The 26936-nt window shown below is 40.2% G+C and overlaps 1 protein-coding gene across 2 annotated transcripts in view; it reads left to right on the top strand.

Annotated features, from left to right (window-relative positions):
• The window catches only part of net1 (neuroepithelial cell transforming 1), a 165810-nt gene that overhangs the window by 32033 nt on the left and 106841 nt on the right, over window positions 1-26936 (top strand). For both annotated transcript variants that reach the window (XM_072562949.1, XM_072562948.1), the window contains exon 2: window positions 20849-20912. In XM_072562949.1, the coding sequence (XP_072419050.1) occupies window positions 20849-20912 (64 nt within the window). The remainder of the gene's footprint in view (window positions 1-20848; window positions 20913-26936) is intronic.

The following is a 26936-nucleotide window of genomic DNA, read 5'->3' as shown; positions in this document are numbered from 1 at the left end:
CAGGGGCACCCATAGTACTGTTAGGAAGGGAGTTCCAGAATTTTGATGGTGACATTGGGGATGTAGCTCCAAGTCAGAATGATGCGTGGCTTTGATAGGGATTTACAGGTAGTGATGTTCCCATAAATCTGCTACCTTTGTTCTTTTAGGTTTTAAAAATAGTTGGTTTAGAAGGTGCTTTTGTTTGAGCCTCGGTGCGATAATGCACTAATGTGCTGGACTTCTTCATCTTTTAGGATAAAGATAGTTGTGAAGCAACCATCTCTTACCAGTTTTTTCAGAATAATATGTTAATACGCTATATTAAGAGTGAAACATGTCTTAAAACCTGCAAGAGACATCCTTCTTCATGTTGTAAGAGGCATACTCACACTAAAGGTAGTTTGTCTCTTCATTGATCAGCTAAGAGCCTGTGGTGAATAGTAATTAGAAGACAAAATATAGAACTTTCACTACACTTGTTAAACATCACCAAGACCACTACCTGATAATATTCCAGGATTTCTAATGTTAAAGTAATAAAATATTGTGTCATCAACGCTTGACCTAGCTTCTGTTGAAGCAAGTGATTCAGCATTTGGAAGTAAAATGCACACTTTGAGTCTGAAATTAAGATTCATATGGTCTGCGTTTTGGTTTAAAATAACTTTGATTGTAATATTGGGAAAGTTTCTCTTTGTTTTTCTGTCTGGTAATTACTCAAGTATATGTTAACCATGTGAGATGCCCATTTGGATTGTGAGTACAGCTGATAATTCTATGCTTTTTCACAATTTAAGTCACTGGATATTTGTAATTGGAGTTGAACCAAATTTTTATATCCTCAGTTACCTACCTCCACCAATTACCTCACTAGTCAAGGTAATTGTAACATCTCTTAACTTTACTCTGTTTTGTTTGCGAGAATTTTGTGTGAACTGACAAACAGATATCAGAGCTTCCAAATAGCGTATTTGTGGTAGTGCCTTCAGCTTGCTTTCAGAAATTACAGACTTCTGAAGTTTCATGCATGCATTAATGCTAACACAATGGTTTATTCGACAGAAATATTAATCATAAATAATTCAAGTTTACTTATTAATAGACTCATAGAACAAAATAAGACAAATAAATGTCACTGCAAACAAATAGTCATTTTAAGTTATTAAAATTGTATGAATTGAGAGATGTTGCCACTGAAAGAAGAGAGGGTGAAAGTGAGGACTGCGGGTGCTGGAGATTAGAGTTGAGAGTGTGTGTTGGAAAAGCAGAACAGGTCAGGCAGCATCCAAGGAGCAGAAAAATCAATGTTTCAGGCAAAAGCCCTCATCAGGAATGAGGCTGTGAGCCAAGGGAGTGGTGGGATAAATGGGAGAGGGTGGGGCTGGGAGGGAAGGTAGCTGAGAGTGCATTGGGTAGATGGAGGTGGGGGTAATAGTGATAGATCGGAGGGGAAGGTGGAGCGGATGGGTGGGAAGGAAGATGGGTAGGTAGGACAGGTCATGAGGGTGGTGCTGAGCTGGAAAGTTAGAACTGGGGTAAGGTAGGGAGGAGGATAAATGATGAAACCAGTGAAATCCACATTGGTGCCGTATGGTTAGAGGGTCCCGAGGCGGAAGATGAGGAGTTCTTCCTCCAGGCATTAGGTGTTGAGGGAGTGGCAATGGAGGAGGCCCAGGGGCCTGCATGTCCTCCGTGGAGTGGGAGGAGGAGTTGAAGTGTTCAACTACGGGGCGGTGAGGTTGGTTGGTGTGGTTGTCCTGGACATGTTCTCTGAAGCATTCTGCAAGTAGATGTCCTGTCTCCCCAATGTGGAGGAGACTGCATTGGGAGCAATGGATACAGTAAATGACATGTGTGGAAGTGCACATAAAACCCTGATGGATGTGGAAGACCTGTTTAAAGCCTTGCATAGAGGTGAGGGGGGAGTTGTGAGTGCAGGTTTTGCAATTCCTGTGGAGGCAGGGGAAGGTACCAGAAGGGGAGGGTGGGTTGGTAGTGGGCGTGGACCTGATAAGGGAGTCGCGGAGGGAACGGTCTTTCCGGAAAGGGATAGTGGTGGGGAGGGAAATATATCTCTGGTAGTGGGGTCCTTTTGTAGGTGATTGAAAGGACGGGGAGGATGATGCGATGTATACGGAGATTGGTGGAGTGGCAGGTGAGGTTCAGGGGGGGTTTCTGTCCTTGTTGGAGGGATGGGGTTCAAGGGCAGAGGTTCAGGAAGTGGAGGAGATGCGCTGAAGGGCATTGTCAAACATGTGGGGAGGGGAAATTGTGGTCTTTGAAGAAGAAGGCCATCTGTGGTTGAATTGGTCTTCCTGGGAGAAGATGCGGCGGAGGCAGAGGAATTGGGAATAAGGGATAGCATTTTTACAGGAAACAGGGTTGGAGGAGATGTAGTCCAGGTAGCTATGAGATTCGATGGGTTTGTAGAACATGTCAGTGTTGAGTCAGTCACCATTGATGGAGATAGAGAGGTCCAGGGAGGGGAGGGAGGTGTCTGAGATGGTCCAAATGAACTTAAGCCCGGGGTGGAATACGTTGGTGAATTTGATTAACTGTTCACCCTCCTCATGGGAGCACGAGGTGGTGCCGATACAGTCATCAATGTAGCGGAGGAAAAGGTGGGGAATGGTGCCGGTATAATTGTGGAAGATAGACAGGCATAGCTGGAGCTCATGCAGGAGCCCATGGCTATCCCTTTCATCTGGAGGAAGAGGGAGCATTCAAAGGAGAAATTATTAAGGGTAGAATGAAAGAAGAGACTCTACTGCTGGGGATATCATTGACATATAAAATTAATTATAATTCACTGTGTAATAGCAAAATAAAAAACCTGTCTTAACTGAATCTTCTAAACCTGTCATAGAGATTTTACACTCCTTTGATAAGAATAAGCAGGGAATTGCATTGTAATTTTGTGACGTGCGCCACTAGAGGCTGCCAGTGGACTGTGAGAGTATTCTGAGGTAAAAACAATGACTGCAGATGCTGGAAACCAGATTCTGGATTAGTGGAGCTGGAAGAGCACAGCAGTTCAGGCAGCATCCAAATAGCTATTTGGATGCTGCCTGAACTGCTGTGCTCTTCCAGCACCACTAATCCAGAATGTGAGAGTATTCTGGCCCATTTCAGCCTGAACAGGTTTACTGTCAGTATTAAGTCATCCTCTGAGCCAAGACACCTGGGTTCAAGTCCCACCTGCTTCAATGGTGTGTAATAACATCACTGTACAGATTGATTGGAAAATATTTTCAGTCATTAATTCTTTAGAATTATGATATTCAATCATTGTGATGAATTTGCAATTGCTAAGTTTCTTTACTTTTGGACTTACAAAGCATGAGCAGCAAACAGGTTGACATGTCAACTGAAAGAGAAGCCTGAAACTTAATGAAAGTCAATAGTTATAAAGAAAGAAAAGATTTACATTTATTTAACACATTTTATGTGCTCTCAATGTCCCAAAAGTTTTAAAATTATCAATGGAGGACTTTGGTAAGGTAGTCACTATTGGAATTTAGTAAGCACAGCAACCAATTTGCACATAGCAAACACCCACAAAAGGTAACAAAACATCTGGAAATGAACCTTGCAGCTCAGTGAGCAAACCTACATTCAAAACCCACAAACTGCAGACTAAGGAATAAATTTTCACCAGGATACTGGGGTAACTCCCCATTCTTGTTCGAAAGAATGCTTTTGGATCTTTAACTTCTACCTGAGAAAGCAGAGTCTTGATTTAAATTCTCAGAAATTCTCAATATCTCTGTCAGTGCAGCACTTCCTCTGTTCTGCACTGGAGTGATGACAAGATGTAGGACAAGAAGCAACCATTCAGCCCATTGAATTAGACATTCAGTGAGATCTTAGTTGATCTGATAGTCCTCAACTTTACTTTACTTACTTTTCCCCTCAACTCTTAATTTCCTGATTAAAAATATGTCTATCTTAGTCTTGAATACATTTCATGATCCAGTCTCCACAAATGGAGAATGCCATTTGGCTTGTTAAATCATACCGCCACTGAGATCATGGGTATCTAGGAATCCTTCATTCCACTTTCATGTCTTATTGCCAGAACCCTTGATTTCCTACTGATGAAAAATCTATCTATCTTCATTCTAAAAATACGTAATGACCAGCATCAACAGCCCTCTGCAGTAAACAACTTCATAGATTAACCAGCCTCTGAGAGAAGTAATTCCTCCTCATTTCTGTTTAATTTGGCAACTCCTTATTCTAAGATTATGCCCTTTGGTCCGAGACTCTCTCACAAGGGGAAACAACCTGTCCACACCTAACCAGTTAAGTTCCCTAAGCACCTTATATGTTTGAATAAGGCTGATTCTTGTTCTTCAAATTCCAATGAGTACAGACCTAGCCTACTCAACCTCTCTTCCCACTATACCCAGTATTAGCCTAGTGAACCTTCTCTGGATTGCCTTCAATGCCAGTATATCTTTGCTTAGATATGGGGATCAAAACTGTTCACACTTTTCCAGTGCCTTGTATAATCTAACAATACCTCCTTGTGTTTATCCTCCATTCCCTTTGAAATAAAGACCAATGTTCTATTGTTTTCTTTATAAGATGTTGTATGTGTGTGCTAGCTTTATGTAACTTATGCATGAGGATTCCCAAAGCCTTTCTCCAGTCTTTATCCATTTAAATAATATTCAGCTCCTCTATTCTTCCTGTCAAAGTACATAACCTCATTCATCCCCACATTATATTTCTCCGCCTGTAACCTGTCTGTATCCCTCCACAGCTGAAAAATGTGTTGCTGGAAAAGTGCAGCAGGTCAGGCAGCATCCAAGGAGCAGGAGAATCGACGTTTCTGGCATAAGACTTGGTGTCATCCTCAGCACTTGTCTTCTTGTCAATTATTGTGTCATCCACAAACTTGGCTATAGTACATTCACTTTTCTAATTTAAATAATTAATAAGAGAGACTGAGTCTTCTGACTTGGAGGAAAGAGGAAAACCACTTGAACCATAGTTGTGTATACTGTGTCTTTTCCAAATGACTCAAATGGCAAACACAAGGTTCACGATGCACTTTTATTTTTCACATATATTATTTGCCTTGAAGATAAAAGTAATTTCTGTACCATCAATGCGAACCACTTCATTCCAGCCAATAGAAAATATAAGTTTATTTATTCAGTTCTAACATATTTTTGTGACCAGAAAGAAGATATCATCAATATGTTTCTTATTTGTTCCAGAAAGGCAATTTAATCTCTATTCATTAACTCCATTCCTCCTTGGCAACTATCTGATGCTAAACCAGAAAGTTTAGCATCAATAACCTTGACTTTGTATTTGACCCGCAAGAAGTTCTGATTACACATCTGCATCATTATGAAGACAGCCTAGTTACACCTCCATAATAATTCTTGGCTCTCGGTTTGGTCTGCTACTAAAACTCTTCCATGCAATTGTATCTTGATTTGAATATTCCAATACACTTGGCTGGCCTTCCACAACTGTCATCCAAAACTGTAAAGCTGTGTCCTCATCGCCCATGTTCACTGACGTACGCTGACTCCCATTGTGTATGCCTTGATTATCATTGCCTTGATTTATTTTCTTAAATTTTCACTTCTCTTTTCAAATACTTTCATGGTCTCAGCTCTACAGTAACTGTCTCCAATCTGCAAAGTTGTTTGTGCTCTTCCATTTTAATCACTTCTTTATTGCCATCATAATTTCAGTGATTAGGCACTAAACTCTGGAATTTCCTCCCTGAAGTCATTTACCTTTCTGCCCCTCTTCTGTCCTTTTATAAGCTGCCCCTTAAGACCAAACCAATGCTAAAATATTGCCACCTTTAATCTTGCTCTATGAATTGCCTTTACCCTCTTAAAAAGCACTTATCATAAAAAAATTATATTAAATTTATTGAAGGACGCAGAAAAAGGAACTTATTTCAAGTTTGGTGGTTTTAATATGGAGTAGTTTCTTCAAAAGAGGTAATGGAAAGTTCACTCTGAACAAGGCTTCCTAAAAATCACATGACTGGTTTCCACACAGACCCTGGGTGAGGGTCCCTAATTTGTAACAATTTCATACAAGATACTCCAAATTGTGAAGCCCGCTGGAGTGGAGGGATGAACTGGCTGCCTGTCTATATTCATCTGCTCCCAACAATATTAGTTTCGAAACAGATCTCTTTGCTTGTAGATAGCTTTTTCCCCAGATGCAAGTGAACTTATTTTTTAAAAGTCTCCAATTTGAACACGCTTCTTGAGTTAGCAAAGAGTGAGTTTGTTAATCACTAAATGCAAGAAGCATTTGTAATGCAACAAACATAGACACAGATTAAAAGTGAGTCCAAAAGGATTAAAACATAACAAATATATGGAGTGTGGATAGTTGAACACTGCAACTGCAGTGGAGGTTACTGGTTGCATTAATATCAGCAGCTGACCTGTTGGTTTCATGATCCTTAGAATCTTAACCAATCTGCAATAACCGTTGTTTTGATTCCTTTTGTTTATGTTTTAAATTCCAGCATTCAGGGTGAGAGAGACTATTCATATGGCTAATAGCTAGCTGACTTCTAGCACTGAGTGAGACAGTCTTTTTCCTCACAAGATAGGAGTGACTAGGGGATAGTTCTTCAACTGTGACCATCACAGCACAATATTGCTCAAACCCAGGCTGGTGCACATGAGAAAGGTTAGCAAACACAAGTCCATTAGCAAACGCAAGTAGAAATGAAACTCCTATCAATTGTGTTTTTCAAAGGAAAAGACACAAAATGTGTTTGCAGTTTGGGACATAATCTAGAGGAGTGGCTTATTGTTGAGCAGGGCGTCATCATCCTCGCTTGTTATTTTTATAGATCACAGTCCAGTTGGTCATTTTGACTTTCCTCTTCTTTTCCCTTTCCTTACGGGGCTGTTGTTTGAAGTTCCTGATGCAGCATAGGTGTGAAGTTTCATGGGGGGGTGGTGTCTCTCTCCACGCAGCCATTTAATTCCCATCCATATCCATTTTTAGCTGTATCAACCCTCTCTTAAAAGACAAATTTTAGAATGATAGGTTACAAATGTCCACAGAAATGCAGATACTGACCTTATACTTTGCTCTAGATCCTTTCTGGGCTGTTTTGAACAGAGCTGGCTTGGAGCAGTTTTTGTTTTATCTGGTTCAGTCGAGGAGAAACCTGCTAAGAATCAGCTGAGTACAAGGAAAACCTGCTCCAGAACAAACTAAGGTGGAGGAAAGTTTGCAATGGACAAGTTGCCCAACTGATCTTCCCCAATTTTACAAAGAATTCCCTGCAAATCAGTTCAGGTGAAATGTATTCGTTATTGTGAATAAGTGCTCGAAAGGCTTCTGAGCCATGTGTGTTTAATGAAGTCTATTTGCATTCAAGAAAAATTCATAGGACAAGGCTTTGTTTTCTTTTTCTGAGGAGTGCTTGTCTGTTGCCTGTCTGTGTGTTTGTGGATATTTAGAGAGATAAGCATTTATGCTTCCATATTACTGGCTATATATGGTAACCGAAAATTTAATATGTTTTGTTTTGATAATAAACACATAATTGTGATTATTGAAAAGTCAGGTTTATTGAAACGCAGTCCAATCCAATCTTCAAACACAATGTCCTAATATTATTCATAGAGTATTCAAACAATAAATAACTGTGACAACATTAATGGGGTTAAAAATTGTAATGTTGGTCTTGTTTTAATCCACTTTCTTGAGACCTACATTACAGTGTGGCTTTTTTATTTTCGTAATCTTCCATCTAGTTCAAGGAGTAGAAGTAGTTGCTGTTTGATACGGTCTTGGCTGATCTTCTACCTCAAATCCATTTTTCCACACTACCCCTGAATTCCTTTGTGATTTAGATTTTAGAATACTAATTTGAATGTCTTTAACTACTGAGTCTCTGCAGTTACCTTCAATACAGAATTCCAAAGATCCTCATCCCTTTGAATGAAAGAATTTTTCCTCATCTCAGCCCTTAACATGAGACTGTTATCTCTAATTCTAGATTCCCAGCAAGAAGAAACATTTCCAAAGTATCTACACTATTGATTCCTTTAAGCAGTGTACACATTTCAATGCTCTTCAATGTCACTAATGCATTTTCTGCTACTGGTCAGTTAGCTTGCTTTTGGAGTGCATAGAAAAACTATGCCTCTAAATCAAGTAAAATACTATTCTTGGAATCTTGATGTTCATGCTGAATTTTTTAACTTGCTCGTAAAAAGATCAATTTAATTTATTTTATTACCAATTTAAAGCTGAGGGAAAGCTTTTTTAAAATTTCTGACTTTTAACTTAGGAGTTAGCCAAGCATTGAGAGTGTCAAGAATATCACATGATTATGCAGTACTTTGATCTAGAAGGGATAGAATGTATTTTCTGTAAACATGACTCAATTGCTAACAATTCGTAATCAATACATAAAACTGAAATTATAGTAAATGGGAAGAGAGGAAGTTATAGTTGAGTAAAGAAATGCCAGCGGAGTAAGTAATTAGCATTTCCTATAAATCATTGACGATTAGCATGTTTGCTGTAATGGGATGAAATGCTTTCACTTAGATAGTGTACCTCACTGCCCTTACATGCACTAAAGCACTTCACAGTGAACCAATTGCTTTTTGAAGTCTAGTTGTTTTAAGGTAGGAAATGTGACAGCTAATTGGTGCATAACAAATTCCTACAAATTATAATGTAATAATGAATAGATAAGAAATATTCATCAGGACAAGGAGAGCCCCTCCTTGCTCATCTTCAAAATATCACAGCCAATGAGCCATAGCTGGTGCCTTTCATTAGTAATTAATGCCATTTACTCTTTTCAACTTTTCCCCTTATGCTTTCCTCCCCCAATAAATTAGTTTCCAAATTCTCTAGACTTTATGTCAATTGATAATTGTCTTGAAAGTGTTCCAAGGAAAATGTCTTCAAGTCATGTAAGAGGGACGATGCTCTAAGTAAAAGGATAGCAAAGTTGCTGTACTGAGACTTGGCAATTGGGAAGCCATGTATTTCTCAATAGTTTATGCCACTCTGCTGCTGTGTAATACTAAATATTACCCACTGAATATGGATGATTAATATAAGGTGGATCAGTAAACAGACCTGTGGCCAAAATTATTGACTTCATGTTTATGTTATTACATCATATGTAACAGTTGCCCAGACAACTAACGTGAAAGTTGAGTGTATCGAAAGTGCTGTGGACCTGTCATGGACTATAACATGTGAATGTGAGCCCAATTGTTCTCCAGTGTCCATCACACTTTCAACACAATACGGAGGTCAGTGACAGTTTTTCCAAGTATGTACTGTTTGAGTTGTGAAGAGAGGTTAAGGCAGCATATTATATATTTTTTTGAGGGAAGCTATTTTTGAAAATAAAATTGATTGATAATTACCTTTTATTCTCTTAACAACTCCATTCTGAATGTTTGCTTCAACTCTGCCATAATAAACAAGATAAATTTTGTTCCAAGTGAAGAAATTCAGGAACAACATATATCATTTCAGCACAAGAAAATAATATCACTTATTCTCAGTTGAAGTAGATACCTCCAAGTTATTTTTGAGCATTGAATGTGATCTGATGATCCAGCACAATGTGCTGCACTGAACTAATATACTCTGTTTTCACCTGTATATCTTATCATTTATTTTGCTGCATTTGGTTGAGTTAATTTCCTCAAAGTTAATTTAGTCCAGCTAACACATTTACAAACAGATAAACTTGATCCTAATCATCTTATTGTTCATCTTCTGTTGTGGCGAAACATGGATGATACATTTTTATTCCACCCTATTTAGAACAATAACGTAATGCCTTTTTACTTAGTTATTTATACAATGAACTGTGCGAGGCCTTTTTGTCCTGTACATCTACAACAGTTTGTGATTCATTTTGATACTTCCACACTGTAAAAAATATGCTTAGCTTGCCTCAAGTTCAATGTCCAGGAATGGTATGGAACACAGTTCATGATGTGTGGTAAATTACTGACTGATGTAACTATAAGTTTTTTTTATTCATTCACTGGATGAGAGCATTTCTGGCTAGGCCCATCCCTAATTGCCCAGAGGCAGTTAAGAGTCAACCACATTGTTGTAGATCTGGAGTCAAATGTAGGCCAGGTCAGGAAAGGATGACAGTTTCCTTCCCTAAAGGACATTAGTCAACCAGATGAGCTTTCTCTGATAATTGACAATGGGATGTCCCCAACAGTACCCTTTCACTGATACTCTCATTCGTTTGGCTGAACTGGTCCTCACCCTTAACAATTTCTCCTTTGAATTCTCCCACTTCCTCCAGACCAAAGGCGTAGCCATGGGCACACGTATGGGCCCCAGCTATGCCTGTCTCTTTGTTGGCTATGTAGAACAGTTGATCTTCCATAATTACACCGGCACCACTCCCCATCTCTTCCTCCGCTACATTGATGACAGCATTGGCGCCACCTCGTGCTCCTGCGAGGAGGTTGAGCAATTCATCAACTTCACCAACACATTCCACCCTGACCTTAAATTTACCTGGACCATCTCTGATACCTCGCTCCCCTTCCTGGACCTCTCCATCTCCATTAGTGACGACCGACTCGACACTGACATTTTTTACAAACCCACCGACTCCCACAGCTACCTGGATTACACTTCTTCCCACCCTATCTCTTGCAAAAATGCCATCCCGTATTCCCAATTTCTCCACCTCCGCCATATCTGCTCCCAGGAGGACCAGTTCCACCATAGAACACACCAGATGGCCTCCTTCTTTAGAGACCGCAATTTCCCTTCCCACGTGGTTAAAGATGCCCTCCAACGCATCTCGTCCACATCCCGCACCTCCGCCCTCAAACCCCACCCCTCCAACCGTAACAAGGACAGAACGCCCCTGGTGCTCACCTTCCACCCTACAAACCTTCGCATAAACCAAATCATCCGCTGACATTTCCACCACCTCCAAAAAGGCCCCACCACCAGGGATATATTTCCCTCCCCACCCCTTTCCGCCTTCCACAAAGACCGTTCCCTCCGTGACTACCTGGTCAGGTCCACACCCCGCTGCGACCCACCCTCCCATTCTGGCACTTTCCCCTGCCACCGCAGGAACTGTAAAACCTGTGCCCACACCTCCTCCCTCACCTCTATCCAAGGCCCTAAAGGAGCCTTCCACATCCATCAAAGTTTTACCTGCACATCCACTAATATCATTTATTGTATCCGTTGCTCCCGATGCAGTCTCCTCTACATTGGGGAGACTGGGCGCCTCCTAGCAGAGCGCTTTAGGGAACATCTCCGAGACACCCGCACCAATCAACCAAACCGCCCCGTGGCCCAACATTTCAACTCCCCCTCCCACTCTGCCAAGGACATGGAGGTCCTTGGCCTCCTTCACTGCCGCTCCCTCACCACCAGACGCCTGGAGGAAGAATGCCTCATCTTCCGCCTCGGACCACTTCAACCCCAGGGCATCAATGTGGACTTCAACAGCTTCCTCATTTCCCCTTCCCCCACCTCATCCTAGTTTCAAACTTCCAGTTCAGCACTGTCTCCTTGACTTGTCCGGACTCGTCCGACCTGCCTATCTTCTTTTCCACCTAACCACTCCCCCCTTTCCTCCTTGACCTATCACCTTCATCTCCTCCCCCACTCACCCATTGTACTCTATGCTACTCTCTCCCCACCCCCACCCTCCTCTAGCTTATCTCTCCACGCTTCAGGCTCACTGCCTTTATTCCTGATGAAGGGCTTTTGTCCTAAACATCAATTTCGCTGCTCGTTGGATGCTGCCTGAACTGCTGTGCTCTTCCAGCACCACTAATCCAGTATTTGGTTTTCAGCATCTGCAGTCATTGTTTTTACCCAATGGATTCATGGTCACCATTACGATTCGTAATTACAGATTTTTTAAAAATTGAATTCAAATTTCACCATCTGCCATGGCAGGATTTGTATTTGGATCTCCAGAACATTACTTGGATCTCTGGATTAATGGTGCAGTGATAATACCACTAGGTCATCACCTCTTCCCAAGAGTAGTAGTGGAGTCCAAGGACATCTCCACAATAAACCACAACAGTTTATGACTTCACGCTTTGTTTTTCGATACTTGCAATCACACTCTATTGAGAATAAAATTGGAGTAAGGGTAAAGTTGCCATAGCCCAGAGGACCACCGAGTTGCTTTCACATTAGGGAACGATGACTGGTGGTGGTTCACCACGCCTCAGGTAAGGATGAGAGTTGAGAAGGAGAGTTGTTTGTGGTGACCTCAACTAGTGCAGGAATTGAACCCATGCTGTAGACATCACTCTGCATCACAAACCAGCTGTCCAGGTAACTGACCCTCAAAATTGGAGTAATAGCAACTCTGATTATGGAATTGATTTAAACTGTATTGCACACTCTGTATTGAATTAAAATTTCAAGATACTATGTAATTTCTTTCTCATTTTTCTATTTTTTTTCCATACTCAAAAATTGGGTCCTATTTCCCAAGAGTTTACGCTACAGGTTCATTTATTGTGGTTCTTAGAGATTAACAGCATCCTAATGGTCATTGTTTGAGCTGAGGTTATTTAAGCTAAGCTTTGTCAGCCGTCAATGTTTGTGCAGTAGGGCATATATGAAATTTACATGAGTTTTTCATTATCTCTACACATTCTTGATTCATCAGCAAGCCAACATAGAGACTGGAATTAAATGGCAATGGGACTGACAGTGAGTGGTATTGAGTCATTGAATCTTTGTTGGTTTGGTTTACAATGTCTCCACTGATGTTGCAGCTATAACTCCCCATGCCCTCAAGATTCAAACCTGCAAATCAGAAATACAATTAAAATGAGTTTAAACTGCCAATGTTTTGCAAAATGCAATGACATGTTGTGAGGTGATGGGTCTGTTTGACCCGTGGGCTACTGTGTGGATGTTTCTAATCTCAGCTCGCCGTTAAAAGGTAGTTTCTTGGGTGAAGTATTAGAATATAGATGATGTCTGTGGAATAGTGAGCACACTAGAATTTTGTGACCTTTGGAAAAGGTCTGAAGTACTGAGAAGTACTGCAAAGGAGCAATGTAAAAAAAAACTGAAATTAATGGGATCGATTAAGCCTAATAACTCAGTATTATTACTCTGGTGATTTAGCCCAATGGTAGTTTGTTACAATGTAATTTTAAGTCATAGTTATCCAAGAGGGACATTGTGGATTTTTGTACGTACTGAAACTTGGGAAGAAGTTTACTTACTCCCTCTGAGCCCTGCAGTAACAAAGGCCTATTGTTGTCAAATGTGTTTTCATGTCGCTTCCCACCCACTTCCACCTTTTTTTATCTCTGTGCCTTGCCTTTTTCCTCATTCCAATTGCTTGGTTGCCAAAACAAATAAAATGATCTGGCCAGTTCCCCTCTGCTGAGTGGAAAGAAGGGCACTGTGTTTTGTTACAGGCTGTGGTGATGTAATACTTCAGACAGGGCAGACAAAGCCAAATTTTCTAAACATCAATGTTGGATGATCAGTTTTCCCTCCCTTCAGAGACTGCTGTCTTGTGGTGCACCTGATCATTTTAATTGTTCGATACATTTGTTCTTCTGGGACTCATTAATTCTGTATGATTTTGTATCATTATAATTGGCTTTGTTGGAGGGAAATTAAAAAAATCACTCATAATATAATTACACTGCTTTCATTTTTATTTTTAAAAATCAGTGCTAGTGCAGCATGGCTTGGAAGTAACACAAAATATTAAATCAAAATATAACTGAACTGGACCAACCTTTAATCACCATGGTCACAAAAACAATTCAGAGGCTGGAAAGTTTTTGGTGAGTAACTTGCCTTCCGAGTCTCCATAGGATGTCGACTATTTTTACTTAATTCAACCTCCTACATTTCCCTGTAAATCCGCATGTTGTTTCTATTTCAATAATCATTCAATGGTCTCTTGAATGCCTGAATTGAACCTGCCTCCTAAAAAACTTTGATTTAGTGCATTTCATATACCAACTATGCACCATGTGAAAAAGTTTCCTTACCTCACATTTGCTTCTTTTGCAAACACTTCAAAACTCTGCTGTCTGGTTCTCAATTTGTTTACAAGTGGAATCAATTTCTCCCTCTCCACTCTGTCCAGACCCCTTATGATTTTGAAAATTTCTATCAAATCTTTACTTAGATGCCTCATCTCCAAGGAAACAGTTCCAACATCTTGCTTCTTTCCTCATAACTGAAATGTCTCATTCAAGGAGCCATTCTTATAAATCTCTTTGCACTCTCTCCAGTGCATTTCTACTGTCCCTATATTCTGGCACCCAGAACTGTACACAATACTCCAGTTGAGGTCTAACCATTATCCTATATAAGTTCATCATTGCCCCACTGCCTTTAATCTCTATGCCCCTATTTATGAAACCTAGAATACAGTTTGTTTTATTATCAGCTCTCTTCATTTATCCTGCCAACTTAAATGACATCTGTATACGCCCAGATGGCACACTCTTAAAAGTAGTACCCTTTATTTTTTACTATCGCTATATGTCCTTTTTATTAAAGTGCATCACCTCCAACTTCTCCACATGAACTTCATCTGCTAGCTGTCTGCCACTGAAGCAACTCAGCAATCTCACATTGAAGCTCTACACTGTCCTCCTCACAGTTTTTCTTCTAAGTTTTGTGTCATCTGCAAATTTGGAAATTGTTTCCTGCATACCAAGATTGAGTTTATTTTACAGATAGGAAAAGCAAGGGTCCCAATACTGACCCCCAGGGAACTCCACTATAAACCTGTCCCTTATCCAATATTGTATCCACATTGCTATTATGCCTTTTATTCCATGAACTCCCTTTGCAATCATCACTAATTAAAGTGCCCCCCCCCCCATTATAAAGACTCTATGATGTTTACACCACTCCATAATTTCTTTGCAGATTTGTTCTCCTATATCTTTCCATTAGATGGTGGTCTGCATATTACAACGAGTAATGTAATTGCACCCTTCTTATTCCTTAGTTCTAGCCACAGCAATTCTGCGCTGAAACATCCCTTTTCTCCAGTGTTGCAATGTTATCCTTAACTAAAATTGCCATCCCTCCACCTGTTCCTTCCTTTCTTCTCTTTTTTCTGTGCTCAAGAATATTTAATATTCAAATCTTCCCTTCCTGAAGTCAGGTATTAATTTCTATATTCAGTATATTCTAATTCATGCAATATAGCCCTGATTTGGACTTTGTTACTTTCTCCCTTACTCTAACATCACCTGTCAATTTACTATTCTCTCTTGTAAACCTCCCTGCTTCTCCCAGCATTTCATAAAGGTGGGATAACGTTCTAATATTTTGTCCTGGTTCCCATCCTCCTGCTGACTTAGTTTACTGACACAAAACCAATAGACTCACCTTGGTGTTCCTCAGTATGTGATGCTACAAGATTAGATTAGATTACTGACAGTATGGAAACAGGCCCTTCAGCCCAATAGGTCCACATCGACCCTTTGAAGAGTAACCAACCCCCCCTACTCTATATTTACCCCTGACTAATACACTTAACACTATGGATAATTTAGCATGGCCAATTCACCTGACCTGCACATCTTTGGATTGTGGGAGGAAACCAAAGCACCCAGAGGAAACCCATGCCAACACAGGGAGAATGTGTAAACTCCACACAGACAGTCATCCGAGACAGGAATCGAACCCAGGTCCCTGGAGCTATGAAATAGCAGTGCTACCAATGAGCCAACATATTGCCCATTGCACTGGCAAGATGCATTGTAGCAACTCACCAATGGATAGCATTTTCTCTGTCCATAACCTCCATTGTTGAAAGGAGAGAGGAGAAAGTTAATGAAAACAGCATCACTTATAAAGTCCCCTTGAAGTTTCATATCATTCTGACTTGGTCATGTTGATGCTGAAAATTCCTACATAGCATCATAAAGATGCAGCAATTCAATGATTGCTTCCATTCTCCTCTCATGCCAAAACCCTCAGCTAACTTCAGGCTAACTAGGAATAAGCAATTAAGACAAACATGTTACAGTTGTCACAGTTCCTGAGTAGAAAATATTGATTTACAAGTTCCCTGCATAGTTTTGTCCCTCCCTTGCATTTTCAAGATGCTATTAAACTGCAAGTTTATTATTGTTTGAGCAAGTAACTCTTTTGTCTTTGCTTCTTAAGACATGACATTGAGTACTGACCAGACATGAACTAATGTGCTTTAGCCAACCTGTATTTGGGTTATAATTTATTTGATACAGGATTTCTGGTGTTTGTTTTCTGCAGAGCTCGTTGCCAGAATTTTGTTTTGCACCAATTTGCAGTGATTAAATTCCAACAGCCACAGAAGACGTGGTTTTATATTGATTGTGTTCCTACTTGAACAAAGAGTGAAATTCATTCTTGTTGAACCTTTAGGATTATTGACATAATTAAGTGATTCGCTTTCCAAGTGACCGTTCAGTCACCTAGCTTGAATATAGTTGCAATTTCTTTTAAACAATGAAAATATTAGCTAGCTCTAGAAATGCACTGCCAAATAAAGTTCTAGCTTTCATTCCTAAACTTCTACACCCTTCCAACCTGTGGCAGTTTTTTTTTATGTGAACAGTAGACAGAATAAACACTTGTTTTGTTGTGAACTTGTTGGTTCGAAAATATTTGGGACTAAGCAATGATTGAAGTGTTGTTTGTGATTATTGTTCCCATTTTAGATGTCTTACATATTTGGCTTAATGTATAGTCTCCATGACGCAAAAGTGAGGACTGCAGATGCCGGAAACCAGAGTTTAGATCAGAGTGGTGCTGGAACAGCACAGCAGGCCAGGCAGTATCCGAGGAGCAGGAAAATCTACGCTTCGCGCAAAAGCCCTTCATCAGGCTAGTCTCCATTGAAGAGAGGCCATTTAAGTAGTGCCTTTCTCCAACTTGAAATCAATAGAATTCAGGAATTGATTAAGTATTACAGAATGCTGTTGTTCTTGTTCACACGAAGTTGAAACTTGAAGGCAAACTCCCGGTTAGATCTTAAAAGGCAAATTCAATTCGTTTTTGAATGCAATGTTGTTTTAGTTTATAAGCGTGCTCTAATTGTCTGGGCTCCTTCACTATCAAAAGGTAACGATAGAATTTTACCTTACATTCGAAAGTGAGGTAGTTCACTCTAATGTAAGGGTGCTAAAGTTAAAGAAGAAATTTATGAAAGCATGAGGCACAGATTGGCTGATCTGGATTGAGAAAAAATATTAAAAAGCATGACTATACGTATGCCATGGGCAATATTCAAAGAACTATGACATGGCTTGAAACCCCTTCAAGAGACAAAAATCCAAAAGGTCAGTCAACAATGACCAACAAAAAAAGTAAACAACTGTGGAAAATTTATAAATGCTTATAAAATGCCCTGAAATAGTAATAAATCTGTGGAGGTTTCTTAGAATACAGCAGGAACAGAGTCAGGAAACTGATGAGGAAAGGAAGAATATAAACACAATCATGCAAAACAAAATAAAATGGACTATTGTGATAAACCATTTAAAATAGTTTTGTCCCTCCCTTGCATTTTCAAGATGCTATTAAACTGCAAGTTTATTATTGTTTGAGCAAGTAACTTTTTTGTCTTTGCTTCTTAAGACATGACATTGAGTACTGACCAGACATGAACTAATGTGCTTTAGCCAACCTGTATTTAGCCAACCAGCCACTATTGTGATAAACCATGAGAAATCATTAATTAATCTCCCTGTAGAGTTTGTTGAGTGTGAGTTCTCTTGATAACAGGCAATGGCCTGCTCAGCTGGGACTTATTAACTGAGCCCTTGTGGGGAAGTGGTAGCATCTCTATGTGGAAGCCTGGGTTCAACTTCTACCTGCCCCATTGGTGTGTATTGAAATCCCAGAGTAGGTTGATTTGGAAAATATCTGGTGTAGTGGTAATGTCTTTTGACTTGTCATCCAAAGTCCCTGATATTTAGGGGGTCTTATTGCATGGTGGTGGTGCCCCTACCTCTAAGCCAGGAGGCCATGTTTCAAGTCCCATCTGCTTCAGAGCTGTGCAAACACATCTCTGCACAGATTGATTAGAAAATATCTAAGTCATTTCTTGTGTTCTCTGCAGACTCAATAATCTCACCATAAACAAAATAAAGCAGAGCCGGACTTTAATCAACTGTGGCTCAGTTGGTAGCAGCCTTACTTGGACTTGCAAGGTTCTGGGTTCAACTCCCTCTTTAGAATTTTAAAGGGCTCACTTCGCACAGCATATGCCCTACCTCGGGACTAGGTGGTGCGGGTTCAAGTTATGCTTTAGACATAACATGTCTGATCAGATTGATTAGGAGAGAAAATTAAATAAAGCAGACCCAGGTGGCTGAGGGCTCTACTGCAGTAGACTCAAGTTGCAAATTCTGTGAAGGCATGGGTTCAAATCTACCATTGCCAGCTTTGATCTGAAGTTCTCTTTCTTAAGGACCCTTGTGGTACAGTGGTAGTGTCCCTATCTCTGAGCCAGAACATCTGAGTTCAAGCAACACCTGCTCCACAGGTGTGTAACAACATATCCAACAAGCTGATTAGAAAAATATGTAACGAATGTAGTGGAAAAGTTACTTATAACTATATTACACAAAAAGGCAGAAACAGGAAGGCTCTTGTGGCACACCTCAACACTGGTGCCCCACAAGGCTGCATAATCAGCCCCTTATTATAGTTCTTATACACTCAAGGCTGGTATCCAAATTAAACCCTAATCCCATTTACAAATTTGCCAATGACATCACTATAATGGATCGGATCTCAAACAATAACAAGATAGAGTACAGAAAAGACATAAACAGCTTAGTGGCATGGTGCTGAGGTGGAGGTGGTCAGGAGCTTCACATTCCTAGGAGTAAATATTGTTATGGACTAGACCAGACCACTCAAAATATTCTTAAGCAGGCAGCCCAGATCATAACTTTGCAATTTGTTTTGGTAAGTATACAGTGAAAATTACCCAGAGTGAGGTAGCTAAGTTGACTACCAGGTTTTAAAGCAGACAAAAATTTATTCACAGAATTACACAGAGCAACACAAAGAACAGAATAAAGAACCCCTATAGAACTCAGTCCATTCAAACTAGACTTATTAAGCTGTTCCGAATATACACAATAGTCCCAATAAGCAAACCTCCTTAAAAAACAGTAAAAATGGAACAAATGCTTACAGATTAAAGTTAGAAGGGCAAAAAGAGAGAGAGAGTTTTGCAGCCTGTTTCCACACAGCTGGACTCCTAACTTGTTCTGGATTGACCTGCGCAGTGAGAGAGCTGACCACTCCCCTTTCGTTATACAGGTCACTTCTAAAACATGACCACTTTGGCCTGAAGTCTCATTGTTTGCACATAAACGAAAAGGCCTCTCAATACCCTTTAATCTCTGTACGAAACTAGTCACCTCAGAGCCGGGAGTTGTTTACGACCCCTCTGAAAGAAACCAAGGATACAGTATCTTTGAGAAAAGGCACAACTTTTAGAAAAAAGGCACCAGCTTTGTGCTAATATCACCAACAATCTATCCTGGTCCATCCATGTTGACGCTACAGTCAAGCAGCCACGGCATGCCTCTATTTCCTCAGGAGGCTAAAGAAATTTAGCATGTCCACAACAATGACTCTTGACAATTTTTATAGATGCACCATAGAAAGCAGCCTATTCAGACACATCACAGCTTGGTATGGCAATTGCTTTGCCCAAGACTACAGAAAATTACAGAGAGTTGTGAATGCAGCCCAGTCCACCAAGAAAACCTCCTTTCCGTTGATTCTGTCTATACTTCCAGCTACCTCAGGAAAACAGCCAACATAGTCAAAGACCCTCCCACCTCTGTTATACTGTCTTCCACCCTCTTCCAACAGGCAGAAGATACAGAAGTTTGAAAACACTTACCAACAGATTAAAGAACAACTTCTTCCATGCTGTTATCAGACTTAAGAATGGAACTCTCATTTATTAGAGTTGATCTTTCTTTGCACCTTCTCCGTAGTTATGACACTATATTCTGCATTATGTTCTATTACCCTGATGTAGTTATGTAGGGTATGATTTGTCGGGTTAGCATGCAAAACAGTACATTTCACTGTATCTCGGCACATGTGATACTAGTAAATAAAACCAAATCAAATCAAATCAAATGGAGTTATTTTGGGTAAAAAGCATTGAAAAGTTCCATTAGCCATAATCATACCTGCTGGCAAAGCAGGCTCAGTCAGCTGAAAGGCCTATACCTGCTTCATCAGTTCCTGTCTCATATTTTAATAGATATTTAGGTCATTTTTAGGTCTTTAGGCAATTTTTTTGTTTTGTTTAAGAAAGTGCAATAATACAGAAGTCCGCATGAAATCTGAATTAATTCTTTTTGATCCAGCTTTTAAAAAGATAGTTAATACCTAATTGGATCGACAAGAAAGTGAAAAAGCAATGTCAGACAAATGGATATGTTGCTGCTTAAATCTATAAGTATTGCAAAGTGTATTTGGTCATAATGGCATTTTTAAACCAAGAAATAATCTTGTTCAAATTTCAATTATTGTAAGCAAGGTCTTGCCTTTATCATTGAAGGGGTGGATAATGAGTTTGAAAGTCCTCTACACCACAGCATTTAGCATCTTGTTGGTTAACCTGGTACTGACCTCCAAAAAGCCACAGAGGAGATGCCATGGCTTGCATCTGCTGATATGTCTTTTTGCTCGTATTTTGAATTATTTGGACAATATTCATGTTTGTTTGATAGGCTTAGATCAGTTATAATCATAACAGAGACAACATTGGGATCTTCAAACTGGGTCATGTCAAATCAGATGACAAACATTCCTATAAACTGGGCTTTCTGTTTTTCAGGCCACCTCTCCGACGAGGAAATTCCTTCACCTTTCTGACGCCCAGCCCTTGGGATTTTACTTTGGTAAGTGTGTCCCTTGTGGTATACCATCACTCCTTTTATAAAAGGTTTTGATTTCTTTATGTGATGGCTATTAATTTAAGAGCTCATCCAATTTGCAAAGATGGTGGTAGTATTTGATGTCTCTATAAACAATAATACAAAATTTATTTCACAGCATTTTTGTTAAAGCATACATCTCCTCCATTCAATTGCATGGATTGCCTCAGTGAGGAGCGACCAAACTGCAAGTGCACCATTTTCAAGTGTAATTTTATTATATAGAGAATATGGACGGAAGAAAGAAAATATTGTTTTGTTTTTGAAAAAAGATGCTTTTCTTGTTTTACATATTTTATTAGCTACATTCTTTCTGTAATTTTGCAATTGTCCAAGAGCAGTGAATACTTGCTTGTCTTTCTAACATAAATATTGGCAAATTTGATGTTTTCCCAAGTAACTAATTTTGTGCATGAAGATGTCTCTATGTCTGTGCCCGACACTGTGTTTCAATATGAACATTTTCCAGCAAGAATCATTGAATAGCAAGCAAGAGTGGAAATCTCAGAATAATGTTATCCATTTTCCCACCCCTCTCTGCAGGTTGATGATATTAGCTCAGTTGTAATACCCTATCTGCTGTCTGAGCTGAGATTAAGATGCTGTCTGTCTAAAATTGGATGATGGCATGATCTGTGCAGTTCTAATCAATTGCTAAATAAATAACTGTGGATCACAGATAGCTGCTAATCCATGAATTAACTATTCTGTCCACAGAGTCAGTTGAAAATGGTTAAACAGAGGAGTGTAAAACAATAAGGGTAAATGAAAGTCAGTGCCATTGTACTAAAGTAATATAATTAGCAAAGTATTGTAAGTGAAGTAAAGTTAGCATAAAGGGAATTAAGGTTAAAACCAAGTAAGTAAGACTAAGTAAGTTCAAACATAGAAAATAGGAATAGGCCATTAAGCTTTCCAGCTGACTCTTGTATTCAATGTGATCATAGCTGATCATCCATCTCAGCACCCTGTTCCTGCTTTCTCCTTATATCCTTTGATCCTTTAAGCTTAAAAACTATATCTAACTCCTTCGAGCATACATTTCAATATTTTGATCTCAATGACTTTCTGTGACAGAGAATTCCAGGCTTACCACTCTCTGGGTGAAGAAATGTCTTCTCGTCTCAGTCCTAAATGGCCTACTTTGCATCCTCAAACTGTGACCCCTGGTTCTGGACTCCCTAGTCGAAAGGAAATCCTTCTTAAGTTTACCCTGTCTAGTTCTGTTGGAGTTTTATAGGTTTCTGTGAGAGTTTAAGACATGGCAGCACAGGTTGGTCAAGTGGTATATGTAACATGTAGTATGTGGGAAATCAGAGACCCTACCAGGCTCCAAGATTATGTGTGCGGGATGTACTTTCAGCTGTAAAGTTTCAGAGTTTGAATAATGATTGGAGACTCTTGCGGAATATCTCTGAGGCTGAGAGTTATGTGGGTAGAACATTCAGAGGAGTGGTCACATCACAACATAAGAGCTTGGAGGAAGGAAGGGAGTGGTTGAGTGACTACCAAACAGTCCAAGAGAATCAGGTAGGTAATACTAGAATCCCCTTTGTCCGGCTCGAAAATCAGTTTTCCATTTTGAAAGCTGATGAAGGCACTAACTTCTCAGAAGAGTGCAGTCAGTGCTATGTTTGTGACACTACAAACACTTCAACTGTAAGGAGAGGAGGAAAATGAAAGGAGGGTAATAATGAGAGGGAATTCATTAGTTAGGGGAACAGGTGGTCAATTCTGTGGATGTCAACGTAACTCCAGGATGGTATGTTGCTTCCCTGGTGCCAGGATCCATAATGTCACTGAACGTAACCTGCAGGTCATTCTTCAAAGGGACGTGAGCAGCCAGAGATTGTGGTCCATGTTGGTACTAATGACTTGGATAGGAGGGGGATGTGATACTGCAGTCAGAATTTAGGGAGCTAGATAAAAAGTTAGCAAACAGATGTAATAATCTCAGGATTACTCCAAGTGCCATGTGCAAGTGAGTACAAAAGTAGTAGAATAAGACAGGCGAATGCATTGCTGGAAAAATTGTGCATGAGACTGGGAACTGGCTCTGGGGAAGATTGAACCTGTACAAGTCAGGTGGTGCACCCAGTGTATTTTGTTGGTGCTATTGGGAAGGCTTTAAGGTTTGAGGTATGGGAACCAAGAGAGAATATTAGAGGAGAAGACCAGGCACTCAAAATACTTAGAGATGCAACTGGCCTTAGCATAGACAATAGTAAGTGAGTAGTTGAGTCAGAGTAAGGAAGAAAGAAATTAAGTCTCGGGATTATTATGTATGTGAATGTACGGAGCATTGTAAATAAGATTAGAAAGCCATGATTGTGGTGATAACAGAGACCTGACTCAAGGAAGGGCACGTCCAGGTGTTACATATTCCTGAATGCAAGATATTCTGAAAAGTTAGAAGAAAGGAAAGGAGAATGAGAAGCAGTTTGGTTAAGGAGAGGCAGTGCTGGAAAAAGAGGATATCTCAGAGGGTTCAAGCACAGAATCAATTGGCTCGAACAAAAAAGGTATGTTACTACATGTAAACTATAGACCACCAACTAGTGGAAAGTATGTAGAAGAACAAATCTGCAGGGAGATCGCACAGAGATGCTACCATCGTTATAATGGAAAACTTAGATTACCCAAACATAAACTGGAATATATGTACAGGGCAGCGAAGAGCAAGTGTTCCTGGATTGTGTGCAAGAGAGCTCCTTACAGCGAAAAGTTTCCAGTCCAGCAGAAAAGTATGCACTGTTGGACATGGTTCTTGGAAGTGGAGTCAAGTGGATCAAGTGTTAGTTGAGGAATATTTAAGAGATGGTGATCATTTTATCATTAGGTTTAGAATGATGCTGGAGAATAATACGCAAAAATCTGGAATGGCTCCAGGAATGAGAAACTTCAGTTATGAGGATAGATTGAAGAAGTCATGACTGTTCTCCTTGAAGAGAATTATGCTAAGAGGAGATTTGACAGAGGTTTTCAAAATCATGAGCAAGCTGAATAAAATAGATAGGAAGGAATTGTTCCAGATAATAATGGGAGCAAGAACAAGTGGGCATAGGTTTAAAGTGACCTGCAAAAGAAGCAAGGATGCAGTGAGGAAAATCTGTTTTCACTCTTTGAGTAGTTAGGGTATGAAACGTACTGCCGAAAAGTGTTGGTGGCAGGTTCATCTAAGGTATTCATGAGAGTGTTGATTTTTATCCAAATAACCATTCAATTTCCAAAGGCATGAGAAAAAAGCAGGAAAATGACATTTGGTAATGAAACTCATTTAGCAAGCTGGTGCAGGCACAATTGGCACAAAGTAATTTTTCTGCACTATAATGCTTCTATGATTCTGTAATATGTGTGCGAGAGAAAAAATAATAGCTGCCCATTCATAAAATAACTCCAGAAACAGGTATCTCATCACCACCCACCTGTTATTTGCGCATGGAGAGTCTTTTTACACTGATCCATCTCCCTCAAAGCCAGCTCTCAGAGTGAACAGCATGTCTAACACTTATTGTTATCAGTCAGTAAGCCAGGACTTCCTGATTCGATTAGACTAACAGCCCAAAATGAGGGACCTCATATTCTTTTAAATCCACCTGGCTGACTTCATTACAATCGCTACATCACTCCACCTCTGAGTTGAAAGAGATAGCCCGGCTTTTTTATAGCTCCTCCTGGGGCTTTTTTAGCACAAGGTCAGGTTCCTCCAACTCTGCCTCTGATATGGGATATGGGTCATCTCTTGCGCCCACACCATCTTGGAAGAAATTCATTCTCTTTTTCAGGTGGCAAAGGTATTGTTGCGGTGACATCGGTCATGACCATTTCAGATTCAGAGCTCTCTTCAACACTTGACAGAGAGAGACAGAGAGAACCTATGGATTCCAGAACTGTAAAAAAGGCTGTCAAGGAGCCAGGAACATTTTGCTCTTGCACCAAATGCAAGTTTGCAGCTTTCATATGGCCCATATGCTTGTTCAGGACCGTTGCACCTACCAGAACTTTATACGTCACTGGAACTGACCTTGTGTTGACTGTGCCTCTTACCCATCCAGAGCCATTCCCATGGTTCCTACACTAAACTTGGTCCCTTGAAATAAACCACCTCTCTCACTTAGCTGAGTCTTGTGCCTGCCATTGGTGCTCCTAATGCCGTTTCACCTTCATCCAAGGTCAGGGACGAACGGATTTAAGTTGGTGCAGAATCTTCTTATGTTGGAGCTCTCCCTGTAGTTGTATGACAGTTGGTTCTGTAATCAAATAGGAACCAGGACAGTTTGGTATCTAGTGAAGCTGCTTTGTGTTTCTTTAATCCTACCTTCAAATTTTGGACTGCTCTTCTGCCAGACCATTGGATGACGAGTGGTATGGAGCTGTCCTTATATGTCAAATACCATTCCACTTTGAGAAATATTCAAATTCTGTGCTTGTAAACAATGCCCTTTTATCCATGATCAACACTTACAGAATCCCTGTATTGCAAAAAAAAATGCACAGTTTTTCTATCATCATCCTTAGTGTTTGACAGATTAACTCTATTCATATTCAGCCACTTTAGGTGGACATCCAGAATGACTAAGAACACTGAGCCCCGGAAGGCACATGCACAGTTGATGTTTAACCGAGTCCAAGATTTATATGGCCATTCCCACAACAGTGAGGGAGCAGCTGGTCCTGATTTGTCCTGATTAAAAATCACACAACACCAGGTTATAGTCCAACAAGTTACTTTAGAATCACTAGCTTTCAGAGCACTGCCCCTGCATCAGGTGATTGTGGAGAATAAGATTGTAGGATACAGAATTTAAAGCAAAAGTTTACAATGCGATGCAAATCAGGTGATTTATTGAAAAAGACCTGGGTTATTTGTTAAATCTCTCATCTTTTAGAATGACCATGTTAGTTTCAGTTCTTTCATATTTTAATCCCAGATTTTTTAAAGTTAAATTCTCAAACGAACTTAAACAATAGGTGCTATGTCAGGTCAGTTAATACATTGAAGGTTTAAAGATAAAGTTTGTGTCCCAATGTTCAGACTGATACTATTTCTAAAAAAAGGATTTACTGAATCTTACATGAATTCATGCAGTTTTTGAGCAAAATAAAATGTAATTCTGCAAGTACAAATTCACCCCACAAACCTATATGTGTGTGTGTGTGTAGGGGGTGTGTGTGTGTCTGTGAAAGACTGTGTATATGTGTGTGTAAGTGTAAAGGGGTATACTTCTGTGAGAGGGTGCACGTGTGGGTATGAGTGAGGGAGGTGTGTATGTGTGAGTGTATGAGACAGAGCTTGTGTATGAGAGAGCGTCTGTATGAGTATATGGATCTGTAAGAATGTGTGTGTGAGAGTGTGTAGTGCAGTGGGTCACCTGTAGTGTGACATGAACCCAAGGTCTGGGTTGAGCCCATCCTCATAGGCACCAAACTTGGCTAACAGAATCTGCTTGGCCACTCTGTTGTTGCCTGTCCCGAAGTCTGCCTTGGTGGATTATCACCAAAGGTCCCGAATGTCCCGGACCGCTGAAGTGTTCCCTGACTGAGAGGGAACACTCCTGGCTGGTGATTGTTGTGCTGTGTCCATTTATCCATTGCTGTAGCCTCTGCTCAGTCTTGGCAATGTACCATGCCACAGGTCATCCTTGCCTGCACCATATAAGATAGACAATGTTGGCCGAATCACGTGAGTACCTGCCGCCTACATGGTGGGTGGTGGCTCCATGTGTAATGGTGGTGTCCGTGTCAACACTCTGACATGTCTTATAGCATCTGCCATGACAGGGTTGTATGGTGTCGTTCTGAAGGCCAGATAGTTTGCTGTGAACAATGATCTGTTTGAGATTTAGTGGTTGTTTAAAGGCGAGATGTGGAGGCGTGGAGAAGGTCTTGACAAGGCGCTCGTCCTCATCGATAAATTGTCACGAGCTGCAAAGAACATGGCGTAGCTTTTCGATTCCTGGGAAGTACCTGGACAACGAAGGGTACCCT

Source organism: Chiloscyllium punctatum, chromosome 44, assembly GCF_047496795.1.
Source record: "Chiloscyllium punctatum isolate Juve2018m chromosome 44, sChiPun1.3, whole genome shotgun sequence".
NCBI classification, from domain to species: domain Eukaryota; kingdom Metazoa; phylum Chordata; class Chondrichthyes; order Orectolobiformes; family Hemiscylliidae; genus Chiloscyllium; species Chiloscyllium punctatum.
The sequence above is the reverse complement of the archived record's forward strand: the minus strand, read 5'-3'. Positions and strand labels throughout refer to the sequence as shown.